General features: G+C 46.1%; 1 protein-coding gene across 1 annotated transcript in view; it reads left to right on the forward strand.

The window, feature by feature from the left end:
• The window catches only part of CNTN1 (contactin 1), a 222,781-nt gene that overhangs the window by 181,934 nt on the left and 13,407 nt on the right, over positions 1-27,440 (forward strand). The window contains exons 20-21 of the mRNA XM_033959145.1: positions 13,373-13,485; positions 18,030-18,186. Of these exons, the coding sequence (XP_033815036.1) occupies positions 13,373-13,485; positions 18,030-18,186 (270 nt within the window). The remainder of the gene's footprint in view (positions 1-13,372; positions 13,486-18,029; positions 18,187-27,440) is intronic.

Here is a 27,440-nt window from a genome sequence, read left to right on the forward strand (position 1 = left end):
GGAAAACATTCATATTTTCTGTTTGAAAATGACAGTGAAATGGATGCTTTTTGTGCTGAGAATATCCAAAATTAATAGCCATTTTTCAAAATAAAATGTGCATTTCATGAGCTGCAAAAAAAAAAAACTAAACAAAACCAAAACAAACCAGGGATAGGAACGTCTGTCTGGCATTGTTTTGATAAAAGTGGCCACACAGATGTCCAGGCAGAGCAGAGGGTTATGAGGGGCTGCTGAAAGGTTCTCAGCCCAACCAAGAAGAGAATGATGTGGAGCCTTAAAACTTACAAATTATTCCACATTTTTCATCTCAATGATATGAAATGAACCAAAAAGTATCAAGAAAAGTATGGAATAACTTGTAAGTTTCATGGCTCCACATCATTTTTTTCTTGGTTGGGCTGAGAACTTTCTAGTGGCCCCTCGTGACCTAGTGGTTAGGTGCAGTGTACTTTAAATTGAGATCCTGGTTCAAATCCCACTTTAACTCTTTTGTAATTGTGAGTCCTCTAGGATCTGAATGTACACCAATTCAATAGCCTTCAGGCTTACAAGTGGCCCAAAAGTAGGTATACAGTATTTATTCATTATTTATTTTTATTTTACGGCTGTCACGAATAATATTCATGTGAAGTTTTTGTATCAGTTACATCATTTTGCTTTTACTTGATTATCATTCAGTCCTATATTATACCTATTCAAAACCTGTAAAATAATAAGAAAAAAAGAACAAATACTGTATACCCAAAAGACAAAACAGCACTGTGGAGACGATGATCTTGATAAACAGTTTATTGTGAAACAGTCTTCACAAGTAAAAATGTTGCATACACTTGAAAAATCCAAATCATAAACAGTATCAGTTCTGTGATATAGACCCAATACGGTCTGTGTTTCAGTATAAGACAACCTTCTTCTGGGGTCCGTACAGGTTATACCACGATGTAAAATTGCTTAAAGCATCCAAAATACTGTGCGATGAAAAACGGAACACACTGGCGTGGTCTGACACCAGCAAAGAATGCACCATTGTGTTCCATCTTTCATCGCACAGTATTTTGGAAGCTTTTAACAGTTTTACATCTTGTGGTATAACCTGTGCGGACCCCAGAAGAAGGTTGTCTTATACCGAAACACAAACCGTGTCAGGTCCATAACCATATAACTGATACTGTGTATGATATGGATTTTTCAAGTGTACGCATCATTTTTACTTGTGAAGACTGTTTCACAATAAACTGTTTATCAAGATCATTGTCTCCACAGTGCTGTTTTGTCTTTCAGTTGTTCCGTTTCGACTGTGGAACTATTTGGTGATTTTTTTTGTTTGCCAAATACTGTATACCTACTTTTGGTCCACCCTGTATATTTAGGTACAGTAGGTATATTTCTGACTCTGGAGGGCTCACAATTTAAAAAAAAAAAAAAAAGGTTAAAGTGGAATTAGAATCAGAGTCCATTGATTTAAATGCTACTGCATTAACCACTGGGCTACTCCTCACATTTGCTTCCTTCTTTGGTCAGAATGCCTGTCTTACCTGAGGAAGTCCGAGAGCTTGGTATTCCTTTCTAGTTTCACTTTCAAAGGAGGGGGCAGTAACTATTGGGGGATTATGAAGGAGTTATGCCTTAATCTCTGCATCAGTCAGCTGCTCAATCAGATCATTTTTACGTACCTTGGACATGATTGAAACAGGTCTAACTTAGGATGTCCTAAACCTAAGATATGGACACGTCTTCCTGTTTGCTTATCGCTGCTAGGCAACCTATTTTTGGACCCTCCCTAATCTCACCCAAAACATACCTCCTACTCATCCCCAACAAACCCCCTTTTTCTTTGGATGAACTGAAGTATTGGACCTTTTTTTCTTCTTTTCCAAAATGATTATTTGAATGCCTTTGGCAGCTAGACATTTTTTTTTTTTTTGGGGGGGTGCATTTTGAAAATGAGCTCCTTAGATGCCAAGTTATAGAATTGCGCCTAAGTGCATTTAAGACACCTAACTATTGTTTCATACCTCCCTCCATTTTGGCATGTTACTTCTATTTGAATGCCAAATTAGTGCCTAACATTTGCTACACTATGTAGAATTAGAGGGACTGGTGGTAATTTTGAAACAGCCCACATAAATGTGCAGGCTGTTCCTGCCTATCGTACATCAATTTTTTAACATGTACTTCTGAATGGAAATTTGCTTTGCAAATCATTTACCTAAACTACACTTAACTCATTCTTGTAATTTTGCCCAGATAATTTATGTCTGTACCTTTCAAAATCAAAAGGCATGCATATCAACCCTAACATACCAAGACTTGGCTTCCTTGGAACATCTCTCTGCTACGTGCATGAAATTATGCACATGTAGAACATAAGTCTCAGTCCAATAACAGTAGACCTAGGCTATATTCAACGTTCCCATTCACTATTTTCTATGCTCTTTTAAAAGTAGCCTCAGCCCCACCACTCCACCGCTGTGTTAATTTGCCATTGCGGGAAGAATTATGTGAGAGCTCATCATTGGCTGCTTATACGCATTCTTTATCAAAATTTCTTTACTTTTATATTATCTCAATAGTTTTAATAAATATTTAATCTTTTACAGTGCCAATGTACTTAGCTTTTTTGTTCAGCCAACGTCCGGAAGTCAAACCCGACATGACATGTTTCGCACTATAGAGTGCTGTATCAAGGGTCTCCCTGAAATAATAAGAAGAAAAGAGGCCGTTAAAGATATTCACAGCCGCCCCCTCTCCCCCCTTCATGCACTAATCTTATCACAACTCTCAGCTTATTCAACACCCACCATGAACGCCCGTGTCATCCGACTCCTCAAATTTACGAGTGAAAGATGGCCGCGGCGTCTCAGCCCCGAGTTTAAATATCCCTCCCTTCATCGTATAAAAGTTACCTCCCCCTGAATCCCATTGGCCCAACCTCATCCAATGAGTGAAGTCCACTCGATTTCTGCATTTAGCCCCCGTGGTTCCACAGTGTCTAGCATGAAGATGTGCCTCTGCTCGCTCTCATTAAGTTTATATGGATCTTTCCCCCATCCCTCCCAACTACCTGGTTTATGACACGCCATCTGATCTGTTCAACTGTGTGCTGACACACTATCCAATGTGCCACTAGAGAGGCCTGGATGACACCATTAACTATACGTGATTTGTGTTCGGTTAATCTGACCCGAATCGCCCTGCTAGTTCTTCCAATATAAACTAACTCACAGGGACAGACAATAGCGTAAACCACATCTTGTGTCATACAATTTGTATCAGTTCTTGAAATCAAAATTGTGTCCCTCCCTGGGACCTTCCAGCTCCCCCCTTCAATGGTTGATGAGCACCATTGGCACCTGCCACATTTCATATGCTGACCCCCCTGGTCCTCCCTTATCATCCCAAATTTCAAACGATTACATTTTTGCCCTAATGTCATGCCCCTCGAGTATGCCACCCTAGGGAACTCCCTCAACACCCGATGAGCTTGTACTATGTACCAATGGCACTTCATCATAGCCACGACCAGATTTGTTGCTCTAGAAAAGGGAAGAACACAAGTAAGAATGTCATTCTCAACCTTTTGTGATGGCTCCGGTTCTTGCAGGAGAAGCTCCCGCTGGGCAAATTTAGCCCTCAGATAGGCCTGTCTTATAGATCTTTCTGGGTACCCCCGACCTCTAAACCTCTCCGAAAGAGCTCTAGCTTGTTTCTTAAACTCTCCCAAGGTGGAACATACCCGGCGGACACGAAGAAATTGGGCAATGGGCAAATTGAACTTCAATCTATATGGGTGAAAGCTGTCGAAATGGAGGATTGTGTTCCGTGTGACTGGTTTCCTATAAAGGGAAGTGTTAATCCTACCGTCAACCACAGTGATAGCTATATCAAGGAAATCAATCCTGTCTTGGTGGCATGTCATAATAAATTTTATGTTATTGTCAACGGAGTTTAAATAATCAAAAAAGTGTTGAAGATGTTCCCTGGTACCTTCCCATATCAGAAAAACATCGTCCAAAAACCGGCCCCAGTATATTACTTGAGAAAACCATAAGGTCCCGTAGATATAATTATCCTCAAATTTGGACATAAACAGGGAAGCCACCGAGGGGGCTAACGTCGCCCCCATCGCGACCCCCTGAACTTGTTTAAAAAACTGACCTTGGTATTGAAAGTAGTTGTCACTAATTACCCATTGGGCCAATTTTGTTAGAAACTCCGTTGGAATACGTTGGGGGGCTTGTCTCTGCTGAAGTGTTTCCCTAATGACTAACAATGCCTGACTCTGTGGGATCTGTGTATAGAGAGCCACTACATCCAAGGTCACCATCCATTTTCCTCGCATGTCCACCTCTAGCTGACTTAATTTTCTCAAAAACTGGGACGAGTCCCTAATGTAAGATGTAATCTTAGGAACCGAATCTTGAAGAAAATAGTCAACAAACTTAGACAGGGGCTCAAGAATGGATTGGCGTGTGTTGACTATCGGGCGTCCCGGGGGATGCCCTTATGTAGAACATAAGGGCATCATTTTATGGACTTGTCAAGAGGGCGGTTTTCAAATAGGGGGATTTCTGCAGGTAAAGCCCTATTTTAAAGAGAGAACTCCATTCGAAAATTGCCAACGTTTAGACTGACTTTTCATCTACATAGAAACATAGAAATAGACGGCAGATAAGGGCCACGGCCCATCAAGTCTGCCCACTCCAATGACCCTCCCTATCTATCTTTGCGGATAGATCCCACATGTTTGTCCCATTTGGCCTTAAAATCTGGCACGCTTCTGGCCTCAATAACCTGAAGTGGAAGACTATTCCAGCGATCAACCACCCTTTCGGTGAAGAAGAACTTCCTAGTGTCACCGTGCAGTTTCCCGCCCCTGATTTTCCACTGATGTCCCCTTGTTGCCGCGGGACCCTTGAAAAAGAATATATCCTCTTCCACTTCGATGCGACCCGTGAGGTACTTGAAAGTCTCGATCATATCTCCCCTCTCTCTACGTTCCTCGAGTGTGTAGAGCTGCAACTTCCCTAACCGCTCCTCGTATGGGAGCTCCTTGAGTCCCGAGACCATCCTGGTGGCCATTCTCTGGACCGATTCCAGTCTCAGTACATCCTTGCGGTAATGTGGCTTCCAAAATTGCACACAGTACTCCAGGTGCGGTCTCACCATGGATCTATATAGTGGCATAATGACTTCAGGTTTACGGCTGACGAAACTCCTGCGTATGCAACCTATGATTTGCCTTGCTTTGGATGAAGCTTGCTCAACTTGGTTTGCAGACTTCATGTCATCCCTGACAATCACCCCTAAGTCTCTTTCTGCTTCAGTTTTTGTCAAGATCTCGCCATTTAGGGTGTAAATCTTGCATGGATTTCGGCTTTGCATTTTTTGGCATTGAAACTGAGTTGCCAGGACCTAGACCAGCGCTCCAGTAGAAGTAGATCATGCATCATATCATCTACCATCGAATTATTGTCTGTTGTGCTCTTGTTCACTACATTGCTTAGCTTGGCATCATCGGCGAATAATGTTATTCTTCCTCGGAGCCCTTCTGTCAAGTCTCTTATGTAGATGTTGAACAAGATTGGGCCCAGGACGGAGCCCTGTGGCACTCCACTTATCACCTCCGACATTTCGGAGGGGTGCCATTCACCACCACCCTCTGAAGCCTACCTCCAAGCCAGTTCCCAACCCAATTTGTCAATGTGTCGCCCAAACCTAAAGAACTCATCTTGCTTAGCAACCTGCGGTGTGGTACGCTATCAAATGCCTTGCTGAAATCTAGGTAGACAATGTCCAGGGACTCACCAGCATCCAGCTTCCTCATCACCCAGTCATAGTGCTGTTGCTCAGGTGGAAAACACCTGGGTACTAGCTAGGCTTAAGCATATTATGGAGGTAGTGCATATGAGCTATGAGGTGGCTACCATTCCCTACTGATGTTAAGATGTCATGAAATTAAGGACCCTTTTATTCAATCTAGTTATGTAGTTATTTTGTCAAATTACATGTTAGCGCATGGCTGTTGTAACTGCTTAACCTGATATGGGACAGAAAAAGTGCAGGATATGGTTCGAAAAAGGGGCATGATTGACTAGTGCTATAAGAACATAAGAATTGCCGCTGCTGGGTAAGACCAGTGGTCCATCGTGCCCAGCAGTCCACTCACGTGACGGCCCTTAGGTCAAAGACCAGTGCCCTAACTGAAACTAATAATAATAATAATAACTTTATTTTTTTTTTATACCGCCATAATCTTGCGACTTCTAGGCGGTTCACAGTGAAGAGAGCTGTACAATCAGCGAATTACAGTGTACAAATAGAGCAGATGTCACTGAGCAGTCAGTGATTATAGTGTACAATTTAGCGAGAAAATTATATTAATGGGTTACAGTATAATCTTAACTTGTTACATTAAAAGGGGCTGGATGGCCAGCGAATTACAGGATACAAATGGTGAAGAAGACACTGAATAGACAGTGAAAACAGAATACCGTTAAAGAAGATGTGTGGTATCAGCATGAAGAGTAATAGCTTTAAAAAAAGGGGGCGTTTTCTGACTAGGAATTAAATCTATTGAACAGAGCGGTCTTGATTTCTTTCCGAAAGGCGCCGTAGGTTAACCTGGCTCTGTCAATGAAGTTGCCTAGCCAGGTTTGCTGTTTACCAGCTTGAAATTTGAAAGTTCTGTCCAGAAAGGTTCTATATTTGCAACCTGTGATCTTCGGGTAAGCAAAGAGGTTGCGATTTCTGGTTGTCCTTACTTGTGTACGTTCTGGTTCAGCAGGAACTTGTCTAACTTTGTTTTGAATCCCTGGAGGGTGTTTTCCCCTATAACAGCCTCCGGAAGAACGTTCCAGTTTTCTACCATTCTCTGGGTAAAGAAGAACTTCCTTATGTTTGTACGGAATCTATCCCCTTTTAACTTTAGAGAGTGCCCTCTCGTTCTCTCTACCTTGGAGAGGGTGAACAACCTGTCTTTATCTACTAAGTCTATTCCCTTCATTATCTTCGATCATGTCCCCTCTCAGTCTCCTCTTTTCAAGGGAGAAGAGGCCCAGCTTCTCTAATCTCTCACTGTACGGCAACACCTCCAGTTCCTTAACCATTTTAGTCGCCCTTCTCTGGACCCTTTTGAGTAGTACTGTGTCCTTCTTCATGTACAGCGACCAGTGCTGGACGCAGTATTCCAAGTGAGGGCTTACCATGGCCCAGTACAGCGGCATGATAACCTTCTCCGATCTGTTCGTGATCCCCTTCTTAATCATTCCTAGCATTCTGTTTGCCTTTTTCGCCGCCACCACACATTGCGCGGACAGCTTCATTGGCTTATCGACCAGTACTCCCAAGTGTCTTTCCTGGGGGGGGGGGGGGGTTGTCTCTCCAAGTACTGCACCGGACATCCTGTATTCGTGTATAAGAATTTTGTTACCGACATGCATCACCTTACACTTATCCACGTTAAACCTCATTTTCCATGTTGCGGCCCATTTCTCAAGCATGTTTATGTCACGTTGCAGGTCTTTGCAATCCTCCTGCATCTTCACTACTCTGAATAACTTCTTATCATCTGCAAATTTAATCACCAATTTCCAGGTCATTTATAAATATGTTGAAGAGCACAGGTTCAAGCACCGAACCCTGTGGCACTCCATTCGTGACGCTTTTCCAGTCTGAGCATTGTCCATTTACCCCCACTCTCTGTTTCCTATCTGCCAGCCAGTTTTTAATCCACGTGAGTATTTCACTCTCGATTCCATGGCTCGCAATTTTTTGAAGCAGTCGAACGCCTTCTGAAAATTCAGATATACAATGTCGACCGGGTCACCCTTGTCGATCTGCCTGTTTACTCCTTCGAAGAAGTGCATCTAGGCAATCTGTAGCTGCTCTTATATCATAGTGAAGTACTTTTCTGTATGGGAACATATTAGGAACTCTTCCAAAAGCACGTAGATTTGCATTTTACCCCACAATAATTTGAACACTTATCACATGGTAAGTGCACATCTTTACTGTACTTCAGTAAAGCACCCCTAAATTTTTGAGATTATTTCTCCACACTTGGGCCAGCAAAGGAAACTGGTAAATTGTGTATGCTGAGTAGGAAGGAAGTTTATAAACACGGAAAATAAATCAAATTAAAATGTTTTATTTGATGTCATGTTAATTTTTGGCAGTTTTCATTCTTCCAAGTTTTCTTTTGTTTGGAATTCATCTTATGCATTTAAATTTCTAGAAACAGTTTGTAGATATTTGTACATACTTTTTATGTGGGGAATCTTTTTTAGAAAATAGCATGGAATGATTTGAAAATGCTGTGTACCTGGACTATTTTTCTTGTATTGTCTAAACACATCCCTAGTACACGAAGCAGACTAATTGGCATTACAATAAGTCAGTGTCTTGCAACTTTGCGAGGCCGTGGCACACTAAACGTGATGGCCGCGGCTTGAGGGCATCCGGAAGTGCGTGCACATCAATGTAATTACATCACGCACATGTGTGACATCATCACGTTGACATCGGGGATGGGCGAAGACCTTCCAGATGGGGCCCTGAGCCGCCAGTGAGGGATGCTGGAAGGAAAAAGGCGCAGAGAGGAGAGGTGCTGGCACCGGCTGACTGCCTACAGAATGTGCCTCTCACCACACGTCCTGTAGACAGTCAGCCAGCGCCGGAACCTCTCTTCCTTCCCGGCATCTCGCGGCACACCTAGAATCTCAGTCGGCACACAGTTTGCGATACACTGTAATAAGCAATACAAATAACCTCCCCTTTTACAAAGCTAAGGGCATCCGTGTGGCTACTGCACCGAAGCCCGTTAATTACTAATGGGCTTCGGTGCAATTACTGTGGGCCACCTCGGTAATCCTCTTAGTAAAAGGGGGCCTAAATAAATAAGTGAGTATAAAAACAATATAAGACGTTCAGATATCGACCACTTTTATTTTTTAAGGGCCCCTTTTACAAAGCCGTGGTAGCGATGCTGCCATGGTAAATGCATCGAAGCCTTTTTTTCAACCCTGCTAGGCCAACCGATTTCACCACACTATCTGGCAACAAATTCCAGAGTTTAATTACACGTGGTGTGAAGAAATATTTTCTCCAGTTTGTTTTAAATCTACTTCTTAGTAGCTTCATCGCATGTCCCCTAATCCTAGTATTTTCAGAAAGAGATTCACATCTACCCTTTCCACTCCACACATTATTTTATAGACCTCTATCATATCACCCATGAGCCGTCTCTTCTCCAAATTGAAGAGCCCTAGCCACTTTAGCCTTTCCTCATTGGGAAGTGGTCCCAAATCTTTTATCAATTTTGACGCCCTTCTCTGTACCTTTTCTAATTCTGCTATATCTTTTTTGAGATACGGCACCCAGAACGGTTCACAGTATTTGAGGTGAGGCCGTACCATAGAGCGAAACAAGGGCATTATAACATTTTCATCTTCAAGTTTCAAGTTTATTGAGATTTTGATTTGAACGCAATATCAAGTATTTTCAATGCGTATAACAATAATAATTTGGGGGGACAAATAAAACAGTTTAAAACCATAAACATTCAGTTTTATCCATAGTTACATTAAAGATACGTAAGGAATGAAAGGTTAAATTACATTTGATTTAAAATAAACAATTAAAAATAAAATAACAGTTAGGGAAGAACAACTTTAGGAGAGGTATTAAAGAGAAAAGAAAAAAAAATTTTTTTATGAAGACTTAGTCTAAGAGTAATTGTTTAGGTAAGACCTAATCTAAAAGTAAATAGGAGAGTCAAAAGGATTGTCTGATCTAAGATTCATAAGTATCTTTATAAAGATAGCTTTTTAGATTGCTTTTAAATTTTTCTAAGGAGGTTTCAGCGCGCAAATAGATTGGAAGTTTGTTCCAAAGCTGGGGTCCCAAGATAGAAAAGGTTGTGGCTCTTCTGGTGCCAATTACTTTCAGTGATGGAATGGTCAACAAATACTGATCTGTTGATCTAAGAGATCTAACTGGGGAATAATTCCTAACACCCTATTTGCTTTCTTAGCAGCTGCCGCACATTGAGCTGAGGGTTTCAATGCATCCTCCACAATGACACCTAGATTCTTTTCCTGGGCAGTGACTCCTAACACAGAACCCAGCATCACATACCTGTAGCTATAGTTCAGGTTCCTCTTTCCTACATGCATCACTTGGCATTTGCTCACATTACCGTATTTTCACGCATATAACGCGCGTGTTATACGTGGTTTTTACAAACCGCGCATAACCTTGCGCGTTATACGTGTGAGCGCGTTGTACAACATTTTTTTTACATAGTTTCCCCCCCCCGACGCCCGATTCATCACCCGGAAGGAGCGCTTGCACTCCCACCCCGAAGGACCGCTCGCACCCCCACCCGAAGGACCACTCGCACCCCCACAGCCTCCCCCCCTCCCCTATGGAGAAGCTGTCTACCTTGTTTCCGGATGCCAGCCCAGCTGCTTCCTCTGCCGGCGGTCCTGCCCCTTCTCAGAGCCCTGTGCTGCGCTGCTTCCTCTTCAGGCGGTCCCGCCCTTTCTCTGATGTCAGAGAAAGGGCGGGACCGCCGGAAGAGGAAGCAGCGCAGCAGGGCTCAGAGAAGGGGCGGGACCGCCGGCAGAGGAAACAGCTGGGCTCGCTGGCATCCGGAAACAAGGTAGACAGCTTCTCCATGGGGGAGGGGGGGAGGCTGTGGGGGTGCGAGCGGTCCTTTGGGTGGGGGTGTGAGCGGCCCTTCGGGGTGGGGGTGCGAGCGGTCCTGCGGGGGGGGGGGGTGAATCGGACGTCGGGGGGGGCATCAGGCTTTCAGGGTAGGGACAGGACTTCAAGGGGGAAAGGAGAGTCGGGGCGGGTGAAAAGAGAGTCGGGGTCTCCAGAGGAGAGTTGGGGCAGGCGAAAGGAGAGTCGGGCAGCATGCGCGGTTAACAGGTGTGCGCGGTATATAAAAATTTCTGTACATAAATTTGTGTTTTCCGCGCGCTATACCCGTGTGCGCGTTTTACACGGGTGCACGTTATCTATGTGAAAATACGGTAAACGTCATCTGCTATTTTGATGCCGTGTCCCAAGGTTCTCTTGTAATTTTTCACAATTCTCTTGTGATTTAATAACTTTAAACAATTTAATGTCACAAAGCTGATTACCACTGCAACCTGTGTTAATCACACTGAAACCTATTTAGAATTATTGGATTTCGGTGCCGTTGCTGCGTAGCAGTCATTAGCGCAGCTTTGTAAAAGGGGAGGGGGAGGTAGTTATGTCACTAGTTATTCCTCTCGCTAGATCATTGATAAATATGTTAAAAAGCAGTGGTCCCAGCACAGACCCCCTTGAGAACCCTACTATTTACCCTTCTCCATTGAGAATATTGACCATTTAAACCCAGTATTTATAAGGAAGAGTAGGCACCTACTTTCTTTTTTATGGGTATTAGCATAACAGCCCAAAATGTGCCTTGATTGAATCTGCAATTATTTATATTGGCTCTTGATTTCTTTGTAAATGACCACATCTATATTGCAGCTAAGAACTAGATAAATCATAATATTTTATAATTCACATGCATACAGGAGGGAAGTGTGGTGCAGTGATTAAAAGCACCCTGAGGTTGTGGGTTCAAACCCATGCAGCTCCTTGTGACCCTGGTCAAGTCACTTAATCCCTCCATTGCCCCAGGTACATTAGATAAATTGTGAGCTTGCTGGGACAGACAGGGAAAATATTTGAGTGCCTGAATAAATTAATGTAAACTGTTCTGAGCTCCCCTGGGAGAACGGTATGGAAAACTTTATTTTTATTTTTTTTTAATTAAATCTTTATTCATTTTTAAACTTATAATAAATGTGATAACATATCCATACAAATAACCATAAATATATCACTTAATAATCAACAATATTCTCTTATCTCCCCCCCTCCCTACCCTTATCTATCATATAATCAATACTTATACAACATGTAACAATAAAAATACCCTCCCTCCCACCCCATAATTGAACTTGTAAATTTAAGGGAAACAAAATTTTTCTAATCATTACAATACTTTGTTAATGGCTCCCAAATATCTTGAAATTTCCTGAAACAACCCTGTTGTATTGCAATAAGTCTCTGCAGGTTATGGAAAACTGAATAAATAAATAAATAAATGTGCATGCCACCTATACTGTACTCATGTGCAAGGCTCATAGTAAAGGTACATGCTGTTCAAAGCACATGCATTTATGCTAATCAGACTTTTATAGATGTCATTTACACGTGTAAGAGCCCATTTATGCATGCTAATTATTTAAAATACCGTATTTTCACGCATATAACGCGCGCGTTATACATGATTTTACAAACCGTGCATAGCCTTGCATGTTATACGCGTGAGCGCGTTTTACAACTTTTTTTTTCAATCCGATCGGCATTCCCCCTGCGAACCGGCATCCTCCCCGCTGCTCGCGTCACCCCCCTCCCCCGCGATCCTACATCCCCCCAGCACCGCAAAACATCTCTTACCCGATTGGGCACCGGCCCCGGCACCAATGCACAGGACGTGCCAGTGCCCGAAGATCCTCCCTCGTTGGTTTGGGCTGGGCTGGGCTGGGTGGTGCAGTGCGGGAGAGATCCTCCTTCTTCCTGCGCCGGGCTGGACTAGGCTTTGAGCATGCGCAAATGCTCAAAGCCTAGTCCAGCCCGGCGCAGGAAGAAGGAGGATCTCTCCCACACCGCACTGCCCAGCCCAGCCCAGCCCAAACCAACGAGGGAGGATCTTCGGGCACTGGCACTGGCACGTCCTGTGCATTGGTGCCGGTGCCGGTGCCCAATCGGGTAAGAGATGTTTTGCGGTGCTGGGGAGATGTAGGATCGCGGGGGGGGTGGTGATGCGAGCGGGGGGGGAGGATGCCGGTTCGCAGGGGGATGCCGGATCGGATTGAAAAAAAAAGTTGTAAAACGCGGGTAAGCGAGCGGGGGGGAGGATGCCGGTTCAGAGTAGGCGGGAGGAAGTTTTAGCATGCGCGGTATAAGCATGTGCACGCTATATTAAATTTTTTTTCCATAAATTTGTGTTCCCCGCGCGCTATACCCGTGTGCGTGTTTTACACGGGTGCGCGGTATATGGGTGAAAATACGGTACTACCATTTATTCATGCAGGAGTTTGAAATGGAGACAGTCCTAAGCATCAAAGGCAGAACAAAATGTATTATGTTAGTTTGAAATGTGCAGGTCTTTTCTCAGCGTCTGTTCTTTTGTCTACTGCGGTCTTGCTCTGCTGTTGTAGTTGTGCTCCCAAGTGAAGAAATAAGTTGCCTAAATGAGAAATCTTCCAGCTTCCTTCTGCTGTAACCAAATTATTATTATTTTTTTTTATTTCTTTAGCTCCAAGTCAGCGTCCAAAAATTATTAATGTTGTGAGATATAACTCTCACTTTCTTATTACCTGGGACCATGTCAAATCTTTGTCAAATGAGTCGGCAGTGAAAGGATACAAAGTATGTACCTGTTTGGATTACTTATGTATTTATTTATTTTAAAAATGTCAATTCCTCTTATAAACTAAGGGCTCCTTTTATCAAGCCGTGCTAGCGGTTTAACGCGCGTAATAGCGCACATTAAACCGCCGGCCGCGCTAGCTGCTAACACCTGCCTTGAGCAGGCGGTAGTTTTATGGCCAGCGCGAGGGTTAGCGCGTGTTTAAAAGTCACGTGCGCTAACCCCGCTAGTCTGGCTTGATAAAAGGAGCCCTAAGCGGAATACGATGTTCACATACATAAACTTGAAATAACATACATAAAATGTACACATTCTACATCGCTGAACAAATTAACTTGAATAAAAAAACGCATAAAACCCTCATTTAAAGATTTACAGGTCCTTTTACTAAGGCGCGCTAGCCGTTTTAGCGTGCGCTAATATTTAGCGGGCGCTGGAACGGCTTGCGCGCCTTATTACAAGGACCCCTAAGTCTTTGCAGGGAAATAGAGACGTCTCCTTATTTGTAAAAATGCTCTGACAAATAGATGAGTTTTCAGAGCTTTTTTTTTTAAAGGAATTAAAGTCAGAATGTAGAGGTCCTTTTATTAAGGCGTGCTAACTGATTTAGCACACATTATAGCCTATGGGCGCCTTAGCATATAGCCTGCGCTAAATCAGTTAGCATGCCTTAATAAAAGGACCCCATAATCTTAACAAACCATTCATGGCATTCCATTGTACCTGCTATAGAAATTCCTGCCATCCAGTTTTGTGGGTTGTTTTTTTTTATTATTATAATTTACGTCATATTAATAGTATGCTGAAGTTTGCTGATCGCACTTTGTACCAAACCAAAGGGGTCAATATTTAAAAGGTTTTTAACTGAGCAGGAGAGGCTCCTGCCTGGTTAAACCCCACTGAGCTAGCCTGCCCGGATATTCAGAAGCACTTCACCGCTTAGTGCCACTGAATATTATCTCTGGCCAGCCATTCCTTAACCAGGATAAGGGCAGTCTAGAGGCAGTATATGGGCCAAGTCAGCTTGACACCAAAACACCACTATGCATCAATAAACTTAGTTATCCTATTCAGTCTACTATGAAGGCATTGGGTGTAACACTAAACCAGTACTTAACCATGAAGGACCAGGTAGACTCCTTAATCAGAAAGGGTTTTTTCACTCTCTGGAAACTTTGATCCATTAGAGCATATTTTGATATGCCAGCATTTAGAATCCTGGTACAATCCCTCGTACTGAGTCAACTTCATTGCTGTAACATCGCCTATTTAGCAATTTCCCAAAAGAATATGCGACGGTTACAATTAGTGCAAAATGCAGCGGTCAAACTGATTTTCGGGCTGAAGAAGTTTGATCATGTGACACCTTACTACCGACAGCTGCATTGGCTGCCGATGGAGGCACGCGTAAAGTTTAAGTTCGCCTGTTTCTGCTTTAAAGTACTATATGGTCTAGCTCCTAAATACATAACAGACCTTTTCTCCTTCTCAGCCAACAGACATAAGAGAAGTTCACATTTGAACTTCGTTTCCCCTCCAGTTAGAGGATGTAAACTCAAAAGACACCATCAACACCTTTTCTCACATCAGGCAGCATTATGGGGTAAAGATCTAGAACAATTGCTTACGCCTACTACTTATGGGGAATTCAGGAAACGCCTAAAAACATATCTGTTCCTGAAATATCTAGGCAGCTGACCCGTACAACTCTTTCTCCTCAATAACTGATCCCTTGAGCTGTTAATCACTAGCTTCCACCCTGTTAAGTTCAATCTATTTGTACCTTCTTTTAATCTTTGTAAACCGCATAGAATTTCACAGTCTTGCGGTATGTAAACTGTTATTATTATTATATTCAGTCCACTAACTGGTTAAGGGCCTTTTTACTAAGCTGCTGTAGGCACTAAAGCGTGCTTATCGCACATAAAGAAGCACTCCCAAGCGGTATGTTCAGGTGTCCCCCAGTAGTTTTTGCATCTGTGTGCGCTACCTGTGTATTACAAAATAGTGCTTGGGGTGTGTTTGTGGGTGGATAGTGAGTACAGCTATGCTAATCAGTTAGTGTGTGAGCATTGCCCTATGCTGACCGATCAGCGCAAGGTCAGCACAGGAGCCGTTTGGATACTTGATTCATGGGTTCCTGAGGAAGGGATTTTGTTCCCGAAACCAGGCTTGGTTGAACCTGGTTTTGCGGTGTTTCATCTACGTTGTTCCCGCACCCCTGGACGTTGAATGAAGACTTTTCAAGCTAAGTTGCTTTTTTGATTTTTTGCTGGGAGTTGGCTGGGGGGGTTCCCTGAGTGATTGCAGTTTGTGAATTCATTTTTTTATTGTGTTCATTGTGCACTTGTTTGGGATTGTGCTATTTAATTTCAAAACACACTATAGGTACCCCATGATGGTGTGTAGGTGGGGGCTTTCTAGCCTCTACCTTTTCGCTTGAAGCGTTGGAGTTTTTCTCCCGTCACTTATCCTGCGCACTGAGGGTACCTTACATTGTCACACTCTTATTATTATTTCAGTATACATATTCCTTTGTATGTTGATGGTTTTGCTGTTCTGCAATCACTCACGGAACCTTTTGACCATTTTTTGCCTCATTGTTGGATTACATACTAAGAGGGGCATAATCAAAAGAAATGTCTAAGTCAGTTTTGGCCTAACTCACAAGTCATCCAAAATCAGACACGGGAAAAGGTCCATTTTCAAAAAATACGTCCAGCATTTTTTTTTTTTTCGAAAATCATCCAACTGTACGTCCAGCCGTTTGATCGTCCAGACCGCTAAGTCATCCATCTTTATACCCCATTTTCAACCAAAAATTCATCCAACTCAAAAACGCTTAGAAAAAGACCTTTTGGGCATAGGAGGGGCCAGAAAAGTAAGGGACTGGACATCCAGACATGGCAACAGAGTAGTGGGGCACCTTATAGGGCACTGCTGTGAACTTCACAAAAAAGGTGCCACATAAATATCTCACAACATCTCCCTTGAGCCCCCAAAACACCCCCAGAATCTACTAGACCCACATATCTACCACCCCAATAGCCCTTATGGCTGCAGGAGCCACTTATATGGCAGTACAAAAGGGTTTTGCGGTTTTTTTGGGGGGTGCACATGTTTCTCCATGAATGCAGTGATTAGAGTGGCTTATGGGCCTGGGTCCTCCTCTCCATGGTTCACTAACGCACCCCCAAGACCACTTAAGCCACCTCTGTGCAGCTCTATTAGGCTTTCCTATGCCAGGCTGCCAGGTGCTGATGTTCTGGAGGCATATATGTAAAATTGTTATTATGTTTTTTTATTGGGGGGGGTCTGTGATAACTGGGGCTGTGTATGGGGGGGTCTGTACTTTGTGTCTGCTGTGCTTATCAGGTCACTTTGGATAACTTTTGTGGACTTAGACCTGGTTTTAGATGGCCTAAGTCACTACATCCAAGTTCCGTCTAGGCAGTGTTGTAAAACCTTTGGTTATACATGCAGTACGACTAAGTCTAGGATGGCCCACGTCCCACCCAAATCCTGTCCTCACCACTCCTCCTAAAAAGCCCCTTTTAGCTCTGGTCGTTCAGCAGCACTGTGAAGGCCTAAGTCATTTTTAAATACGTCTAACACCCTGTTCGATTGTCGGCACTTGAACGACTTTTGTTACTGATCGTCCAAGTGCCGATTTAGGCCAGTTTTTATACGTTTTTCTGTTTCGATTATGAGCCCCTAAGGATATTTATTTATTTATTGTTTATTTAAAAATTTATATACCGCATAAAACCTATGCGGTTTTCAAAATTACATACAAAAAAGAAGACCAAAGGAAAAACAAAGAACAAAATTGTATTCAAATAAAACAAAAGAGAATTAAAAGTTAAATAAAAATAAGACTCTGCCATATTAAAACTACCCGCATTTCAAATAGTTCAGTTTCTAGTTTCTTTTCAACGAGCCACAATGGAGACTGATAACAACCAGAGACATGATGTGACAAGGATTCTCCACGCCAGCTCCAGAAAGCCAAGCCAGACAGTAGGTGTAGTTAAGGGCTCATACGCTAAAGCCATGTGCTAATGGAAAAATTAGTGCAAGGCCCTTCTTTCCTAATTGTGTGAAGTTACTATATATGTTTACTAATCTTCCCTAGTTCTGTTTAATAATTTAATCTTAACTTGTTTTTAAAATACTTTTTTCATTTTTGTACACCGCCTAGAAATCTGATTAAGCGGTATAAATTTTTTTTTTTTAATAAACTTGAAACTATTGCAAACACTGAAGAAGCTGCCATTTTACAGCCCCCACTAAAAGTGGCCTCAGTTTGTGGCAAACCCATGCACTAGTGCAGGCCACATTTTAGCAGAGTGTGTTATATGTGTTTGTCCTCCAGAAGGTTAAAATGATTTGGTGGGAATTGACTGGATTACCTTTTGAATTATCTACATGTAAATGCGTCTGTGCTAATGTAACTAGAAAGAACATTTCCTGCAGATAAAATGTGATTTCCATATTGTCTCACTTGCCATGACACATTTTTGACATTTTTGACATGCTTTAGGTACACTACAGACCGAACGGAGAAGTTGAAGGCAATTTTTATTCAACCGGAGAGCACTGGATTAAAGTGCCAGTGCCTAAAGAAGGAGAATATATAGTTGAGATTCGAGCACATAGTGAAGGAGGAGATGGAGCGATGTCTCAGGTCACAGTTACAGGTATACCATTATTCACAAAATTTCAAAACATTTATCCAGAAAAATACCTGCAACGCATAAATCAAACAGTTGTTTATATAGCAATTTGTCCTAAGATTTTATATACTGAATTGTAGTCAAGATGTTTTACACCAAAGTTTTATGAAAAAATAACCTTTGACTGATTCATTAAAGTAAGATTTATTACAGGGGAAAAGTTAAAACACTTTTTCCTGTCAATGAACTCAATGTTGAATTCACAGAGAAGAGCAGTTAATCTAATAGTTTTCTAGTTTTGGGTGCCAGTTCAGTAGTTTTCAAATCCTTCCAAGTAGATGTAAGCATGCACATATATTTTTATGTAAAGAACAGATATCGGCAGAGTAGAACGGGTGCAAGTGAATTGATTTTTTTTCACTCCATCCAAAATTACATAGACTAGGGGGACACGCGATGAAGTTACAGGGAAATACTGTTAAAACCAATAGGAGGAAATTTTTTTTCACTCAGAGAATAGTTAAGCTGTGGAACGCGTTGCCAGAGGTTGTGGTAAGAGCGGATAGCGTAGCTGGTTTTAAGAAAGGTTCCTAGAGGAAAAGTCCATAGTCTGTTATTGAGAAAGACATGGGGGAAGCCACTGCTTGCCCTGGATCAGTAGCATGGAATGTTGCTACTCTTTGGGGTTCCGGAATCTTTTGTTACTCTTTGGGATTCCAGAATCTTGCTATTCTTTGAGATTCTGTATGCAGTGGCGTACCTAGGGTATGTGGCACCCGGGGCCCATCATTTTTTGACACCCCCCCCCCCCCTCATGTAAAATTTTTTTTTTTTTTTTTTTGCAATAACCATGAAATGGAATAAATGGTCAGAATAGAAACAGGCAGTGAAAATTTTCTTTTTTTTTTTTTTTTTTTTTTTCCAAAGTATTTTTATTGAGAATGGCAAAAGGTCCAGACAAGCAACCATGGTCTGTACAGAAACTTATACATTATCAAAAAGAACACAGAATGAGAGTAACAGCAACAACAAGCATGAACAAGCCTCTCCCAAGAGAAAATTGCCAATGAGAGGCATAGCAATACACAACAAAAGGCCAAAACTTGGGGCAAGCAAACAAATCCCACCCCAGAACCCACAAGAATAATAAGCCGGACTAGACCCTCAGCCATATTTTATAATGAAAAAAACCCCCACAAGCAACAACACCCAGACCGCTCACCAGACACACCAATCCGCACAACAAGCACCCAAGAAACACCCAGCCACCACCCAGACAAAACTACCAGACACACCTACCCCACCAAGCCCAGACCCAACCCCCCCCCCCCCAGAGAGTGCAAGCGCAAAGTGGACCGTGAAAAGGGCAGCTGCAGAAGTGGAAAGCCCCAGATAAGTAGGTTAGCTAAAGAAAGCCCACAGATAGAAGAAATCAGGATAACAGAAGTTCCAACAAATGCTCCCACAGAAAATTTTCTTTTATTGAACCTCATTTATGTAACCATTATTCCAAACATAACATAACATAAATTATGTCTGAATTGTCATGACATCAGAAGTACATATGGAGTAGTTGCAGGTGATGCTTGGGACAGTTCTGATTATGTTAGTTTGGTTTTATGTGTTTTTTTTAATAGAAGGGTTTTTATTTCTTTTTTTAAGGTTTTGTAGTTTGTGGTCGAGGTCAATAGGTTGTAGAGTTGGGGGTCAAGTGTTGCAGCTCGAATGGCTAGGAGGTTGTCGAACAGTTTTTTTCTTTTGACGTTTTTGGTTGGAGGGTGTGTGAATGGTGCGTGAGTTCTCCTATGTCTGTTTGAAGTGGATTGAATTATTTAGCTGAAGAAATTAGTTACCCCCCCCCATTCCACACACATTAATTCTCTTCCATTTTTGTTCCCATTATAAAAAAACACTGATAAGTTCCCAGGAAAAAAATACATTAAAATAAGAAGTGAAAACAAAGGCCCCTACAGATGAGAACATAACATAAGAATAGCCTAACTGGGTCACACCAATGGTCCATCATGCCCAGTAGCCCATTCTCATGGTAGCCAATAGTGCTGCCCGATTCAGAGAAAAATATTTCATTCGATCCGATTCACCCTGTTGAATCGATTTTTCGATTAGATTCACTGTTAATGACACCGCTTTTTAAGTTTAAACAAAGTATAACAATAAATTTCACAACAACAATAAATTTCACAAAGTACTTAAAAAAAAAAAAATCACATTTTTCCATTAAAGCAGTTCTGGAGACATTTGCTTGAACAGTCTTTTTTCCCAGTCCATAAGCAAGCAATATGAAAAAGATTTCCTTAATTATCTACTCAAACATTTTTGCTATTTACTTTCATTGTACCTATACTATTATTCAGTAGAAAAAATGGACTTAACTGTGCAGGAAATGAATCTCCTCATACACCCACCATATAGTGCAAAAATGTGCAAAGGTCTGTTTTTTTCTTTCGATCACTACATAGCCTAATGCCACACAAGCAGCGCTGTTACAAACATATTCTGAAGGTCAATGCTAAGGTTGACAAAGTTTCCTTCCTTGGACCAGAAGGAGATACTGACAAACCACTGGAAGAGATTCTAAAACAACTACCCAGAAATAACACCCAAAGACCCACTCAGTGTGTGAACCAGTTGAGTGGAGTGGACTAACTGGGGGTGGAAATGGGCCCAGAGTTTGCTCAGCAGAATTTCCCAGACTACCTCTTCCTCTCAACACACTGACATGCTACCACCACCACCAACACTAGGAACACCTCACCGAGTATGCCAGCAATGCTTATAAACTTTATAAAACACATTATTATATTTTCTTATAAAGCATATATTTTAACTGAACTCAGCCTTGCCATTCACAAAAATAGAAAAGTTCCCATTTCAAGCTGTCTCATGTACACTTTTCAAATCTAACATATTGTAATCACAAAACAGAAAATAAAATTATTTTTTCTACCTTTTGTTCTCTGATCAATATTCAAATCTTGTTGGTCCCAGGCTCTTGTTGTCTTGCTTGCCAGGGTCTCCTTTCTCCGTGCTAACCATCCGTCTGCCATCTCTGTTCTCCCCTTCCGTTTCCCTTCCCTCTCCCGGAGATCTGGCATCTTTCCTTTTTTTTGTCTCCATCCACAGATTCACCTTTTCTCAACTCCCCACCACCCCAGGATCCACCATCTCTCCCTTTCTGTTCCCAACTATCCTCCTATCCAGTATCTCTATCCCCCCTCCACACCATCCCCTGTTTCCAAGTTCTCTCCCTTTCTGTTCCTTCCCTCCCTAAATCCCATTATGCACCATCTCTCTCCCACTCCTCTGTTTTTAGACCCATTATTTCTAACCCCCAAAGTCTGGCATATGCATGTATCTTTGAACCCCCCCCTTCCCTCTCTCCCTCTGTGTACTTTTACACCAGGACCCCCCTCCCCCGAAGGTCTGTCCCCCCTCCGAAGGGCTACACCCCACCCCTGAAGACCTGCACCCCCCGAAGGACTTTACCTCCCACCCGAAGGTCTGTCCCCCTCTGAAGGCCTAAACCCCACCCCTGAAGGACTGCACCCCCCCCCGAAGGCCTGCACTCCCTTGAAGGTCTGCACCCCCCCGAAGGCCTGTCCCCCCCTTGAAGGCCTGTCCCACCCCCTTGTAGGCCTGTCCCCCCTTTAAGGCCTGCCTGCCTGCCTTTCCCCCCCTTGAAGGCCTGTCTCCCCCTTGAAGGCCTGCACCCCCCCTTGAAGGCCTGCACCCCCCCTTGAAGGCCTGCACCCCCCCTTGAAGGCCTGTCCCCCCCTTGTAGGCCTGTCCCCCCCCTTGTAGGCCTGTCCCCCCCCTTGTAGGCCTGTCCCCCCCTTGAAGGCCTGCCTGCCTTTCCCCCCTTGAAGGCCTGCCTGCCTTTCCCCCCTTGAAGGCCTGCACCCCCCCTTGAAGGCCTGCACCCCCCCTTGAAGGCCTGTCCCCCCCCTTGTAGGCCTGTCCCCCCCCTTGTAGGCCTGTCCCCCCCCCTTGTAGGCCTGTCCCCCCCTTGAAGGCCTGCCTGCCTTTCCCCCCTTGAAGGCCTGCACCCCCTTGAAGGTCTGCACCCCCCCAAAGGCCTACACCCCCCCCGAAGGTCTGCACCCCCCTGAAGGCCTGCCTCCCCCCCTTGAAGGCCTGCCCCCCTTGAAGGTCTGCACCCCCCCAAAGGCCTACACCCCCCCCCCGAAGGTCTGCACCCCCCTGAAGGCCTGCCTGCCCCCCTTGAAGGCCTGCACCCCTTGAATGTCTGCACCCCCCCCCCCGAAGGCCTGTCCCCCCTTGAAGGCCTGCCTGCCTGCCTGTCACCCCCTCCCCCTTGAAAGCCTGCTTGCCTGCCCGCCCGCCCCACCCTGAAGGCCTGATGCCCCGACCCACCCCGCAGGACCGCTCGCCCCCCTGGCCTCCCCGCACCACCTATGAACAGCCGCAGCAGGATCGCGAAGTCAGCGTCGGGTACCAGCCCTAAGGGGGTGTTCCCGGCCTTGCCGTTCAGTCCCCCGCCACCCCCGAAGGACCGCTCGCCCCCCTGGCCTCCCCGCACCACCTATGAACAGCCGCAGCAGGATCGCGCAGTCAGCGTCAGCGATCCCTGCTGCTTCCTGCGCCACGGTCCCGCCCCTCCTCTGACGTCAGAGGAGGGGCGGGATCGCGTCGTAGGAAGCAGCGCAGGGATGCTGACGCTGACTTCGCGATCCTGCTGCGGCTGTTCATAGGTGGTGCGGGGAGGCCAGGGGGGCGAGCGGTCCTTCGGGGGTGGCGGGGGACTGAACGGCAAGGCCGGGAACACCCCCTTAGGGCTGGTACCCGGGGCGGCCCGCCCCCCCCGCCCCCCCCCTAGGTACGCCACTGTCTGTATGGAATGTTGGTACTCCTTGGGTTTTGGCCAGGTCCTAGTGACCTGGATTGGCCACCGTGAGAACGGGCTACTGGGCTTGATGGACCATTGGCTGGACCCAGTAAGGCTATTCTTATGTTCTTATGACTTTGGCTGTAGCATTGCTTCAAAGGGAAGTTATAGTTCAAACCTCCCTTGTACTCCTCCTATTTCTGTATGATTTTAACAGAAAGTTTCCCAGGCCCTCAGCGGTGCCACCATAGGTTCAATAAACTATCATAACCAATGGATTTATGCCCCTAATCGTCATCGGGTACCTGGTATATATAGAAGTCTGATATTTTGTCTATGTTTATAATATTTTTCTATTTTTCAATAAGTTAAATAATTTAATATTTTAAATACTTTAAATAGTAGAAGTGCTTAAATGATAAATGCTATGCACTTAGCTTGGGTGGTTAGCCTAGAGGGACAGAGTCGCCAACATGTTTCACTCTTTGATCACAGTACGGGTGGCCGCGTCGTGTTGAGTGTATAGTTATGAGGGATATTGCCCTGAGGAAACCTTAACGGGGTGAAACATGTTGGCGACTCTGTCCCTCTAGGCTAACCACCCAAGCTAAGTGCATAGCATTTATCATTTAAGCACTTCTACTATTTAAAGTATTTAAATTATTAAATTATTTAACTTATTGAAAAATATTATAAACATAGACAAAATATCAGACTTCTATATATACCAGGTACCCGATGACGATTAGGGGCATAAATCCATTGGTTATGATAGTTTATTGAACCTATGGTGGCACCGCTGAGGGCCTGGGAAACTTTCTGTTAAAATCATACAGAAATAGGAGGAGTACAAGGGAGGTTTGAACTATAATTTCCCTTTGAAGCACTGTATATGATTCATCCTTCTATAAAGACTTTATTATTTTGAAGCCTTCTACTCATAAATTTATTTGGCTGTAGCATGACATACCTCTCTACAACAGACACTAGCTGCAGTCTGGTGTCTAGGCTTATTCTCAGGGAGGTGAAAAGCAGGAAAATGGCTGCTATTAATGTGGAAAGTCACAGGCAGTGACGTAGTAAGAGGGGGTAGGGGTGGGAGGACGGTCCGCCCCGGATGCCGTCCTGGTAGGGGCGCCAGCACCTGTCCTCCTCTCCATCCCTCTGCTCCTTCCCCACCCCCACTACTGAGCACGCGCGCACCTTCCCTTCCTCCTTAGCTCTTTAACGTTTGCGGCGTGAGCAGCAACCCCAACCTGCTACTCGTGCCAGCTTTGGCTCTTCCTCTGTCATCACTTCCTGGACCCACGCCCAGGCAGGGCCCACGCCCAGGGAGCAGCAGGTTGGGGTTGCTACCCGTGCCGGTAACGTTAAAGAGGTACGGAGGAAAGAGCGTGCGTGCAACAGGAGGGGGTGGGGAAGGAGCAAATGTGGGTGGGAGGGTGGAGAAGAGGGCGGGAAAGGGGCGCCACCACCCCAGGCGCCTCTCACCATTGCTACAACACTGATCACAAGGGTTGATGTACCGTATTTTCACGCAAATAACGCGCACCCGTATAAAACGCGCACACGGGTATAGCGCGCAGAAATCACGATAATATGTACAAAAACTTTGGTATACCGCGCTCACGGGTATACCGCGCATGCTGCCCGACGCTCCTTTCGCCCGCCCTGACTTTCCGTGCGCTGTCCCGACTCTCCGTTCACCCCCCCTGACTTCCGTGCACTGTCCCCCCTTGAAGGTCTGTCCCCATCCTGAAAGCCTGATGCCCCCCCCCCGACGTCCGATACATCCCTCCCCCCCGAAGAACCGCCGACTCCCCAACAATATCGGGCCAGGAGGGAGCCCAAATCCTCCTGGCCACGGCGACCCCCTAACCCCACCCCGCACTACATTACGGGCAGGAGGGATCCCAGGCCCTCCTGCCCTCGACGCAAACCCCCCTCCCCCCAATGACCGCCCCCCCCCAAGAACCTCCGACCGCCCCCCAGCCGACCCGCGACCACCCTGGCGACCCCCACGACCCCCCACCCCCCTTCCCCGTACCTTTGGTAGTTGGGCCAGAAGGGAGCCCAAACCCTCCTGGCCACGGCGACCCCCTAACCCCACCCCGCACTACATTACGGGCAGGAGGGATCCCAGGCCCTCCTGCCCCCGACGCAAACCCCCCCTCCCCCCCAACGACAGCCCCCCCCCCCAAGAACCTCCGACCGCCCCCCCAGCCGACCCGCAACCCCCCTGGCGACCCCCACGACCCCCCCACCCCCCTTCCCCGTACCTTTGGTTGTTGGCCGGACAGACAGGAGCCAAACCCGCCTGTCCGGCAGGCAGCCAACGAAGGAATGAGGCCGGATTGGCCCATCCATCCTAAAGCTCCGCCTACTGGTGGGGCCTAAGGCGCGTGGGCCAATCAGAATAGGCCCTGGAGCCTTAGGTCCCACCTGGGGGCGCGGCCTGAGGCACATGGTCGGGTTGGGCCCATGTGCCTCAGGCCGCGCCCCCAGGTGGGACCTAAGGCTCCAGGGCCTATTCTGATTGGCCCACGCGCCTTAGGCCCCACCAGTAGGCGGAGCTTTAGGATGGATGGGCCAATCCGGCCTCATTCCTTCGTTGGCTGCCTGCCGGACAGGCGGGTTTGGCTCCCGTCTGTCCGGCCAACTACCAAAGGTACGGGGAAGGGGGGTGGGGGGGTCGTGGGGGTCGCCAGGGGGATCGCGGGTCGGCTGGGGGGCGGTCGGAGGTTCTTGGGGGGGGGCGGTCGTTGGGGGGGAGGGGGGTTTGCGTCGAGGGCAGGAGGGCCTGGGATCCCTCCTGCCCGTAATGTAGTGCGGGGTGGGGTTAGGGGGTCGCCGTGGCCAGGAGGGTTTGGGCTCCCTTCTGGCCCAACTACCAAAGGTACGGGGAAGGGGGGTGGGGGGGTCGTGGGGGTCGCCAGGGGGGTCGCGGGTCGGCTGGGGGGGGCGGTTGGAGGTTCTTGGGGGGGGGCAGTCGTTGGAGGGAGGGGGGTTTGCGTCGAGGGCAGGAGGGCCTGGGATCCCTCCTGCCCGTAATGTAGTGCGGGGTGGGGTTAGGGGGTCGCCGTGGCCAGGAGGGTTTGGGCTCCCTTCTGGCCCGATATTGTCGGGAAGTCGGCGGTCCTTCGGGGTGGGGGTGCGAGTGGTCCTGCCGGGGGGGGGGGATGTATCGGACGTCGGGGAGTCGGCCGGGCAAGAGGGCTTGGGCTCCCTCTTGCTCCGATCGTGGATGCGGGTGCGGGTGGGAGCGCGTGCGAGCGGTCGTTCGGGGTGGGGGTGCGAGCGGTCTGGCCAGGAGGGTTTGGGCTCCCTTCTGGCCCGATATTGTCGGGAAGTCGGCGGTCCTTCGGGGTGGGGGTGCGAGTGGTCCTGCCGGGGGGGGATGTATCGGACGTCGGGGAGTCGGCCGGGCAAGAGGGCTTGGGCTCCCTCTTGCTCCGATCGTGGATGCGGGTGCGGGTGGGAGCGCGTGCGAGCGGTCGTTCGGGGTGGGGGTGCGAGCGGTCTGGCCAGGAGGGTTTGGGCTCCCTTCTGGCCCGATATTGTCGGGAAGTCGGCGGTCCTTCGGGGTGGGGGTGCGAGTGGTCCTGCCGGGGGGGGATGTATCGGACGTCGGGGAGTCGGCCGGGCAAGAGGGCTTGGGCTCCCTCTTGCTCCGATCGTGGATGCGGGTGCGGGTGGAAGCGCGTGCGAGCGGTCGTTCGGGGTGGGGGTGCGAGCGGTCCTGCTGGTGGGGTGAATCGGGCGTCGGGCGGGGTGGGAACTATGTTTTAAAACTTTTGTATACCGCGCTCACGCATATAACGCGCGAGGGGTATGCGCGGTAGGTAAAAACGTGTATAACGCGCGCGTTATATGCGTGAAAATACGGTAATCAACTGTGGCCTAAAATGACTTGTCATATACTGTAGTAAAGAACTAAGTTCACAATGGTGCTTATTAGGGATGGGAAGCCAGAAAATGTTAATTTCATGTTGTTTCTGTTGTCATTTATGGAAATTTGATTTGATTTGGGTTTTTTGACTATTTTGCTGCTTTGGCAGCTGCTGGTAATAGGATATATTCTTTGGAACTAGTGTGTTCTAAGGCCTGGATTCTCTATGGGATGCTGATATCAGCGGCCGCTTAAATAGCGTGTCAATCACGTGACGTGCCCTGTGGAGAATCACACCTCCACGAAAGATAAGGTTTTCCAGGCCTACATTTTTGGCACCTGTCTTTGTCGTGAATCACGTCTACGTAGGCACTTTAGGCCGCCTAACACCATTTCTGTCATTAGCCACGTCCATAGTGGCGTTCAGCGACCTAAATGTCTTTGTAAGTGCGACTCCAGTGCGCATTATTTAGGCACCAGCAAGTGCTTTAACAGTGCTGTTTTTTTGCCATTTTAAACGGT

The sequence above is a fragment of the Geotrypetes seraphini genome, chromosome 9 (genome assembly GCF_902459505.1).
Source record: "Geotrypetes seraphini chromosome 9, aGeoSer1.1, whole genome shotgun sequence".
In the NCBI taxonomy this organism is placed as follows: Eukaryota; Metazoa; Chordata; class Amphibia; order Gymnophiona; family Dermophiidae; genus Geotrypetes; species Geotrypetes seraphini.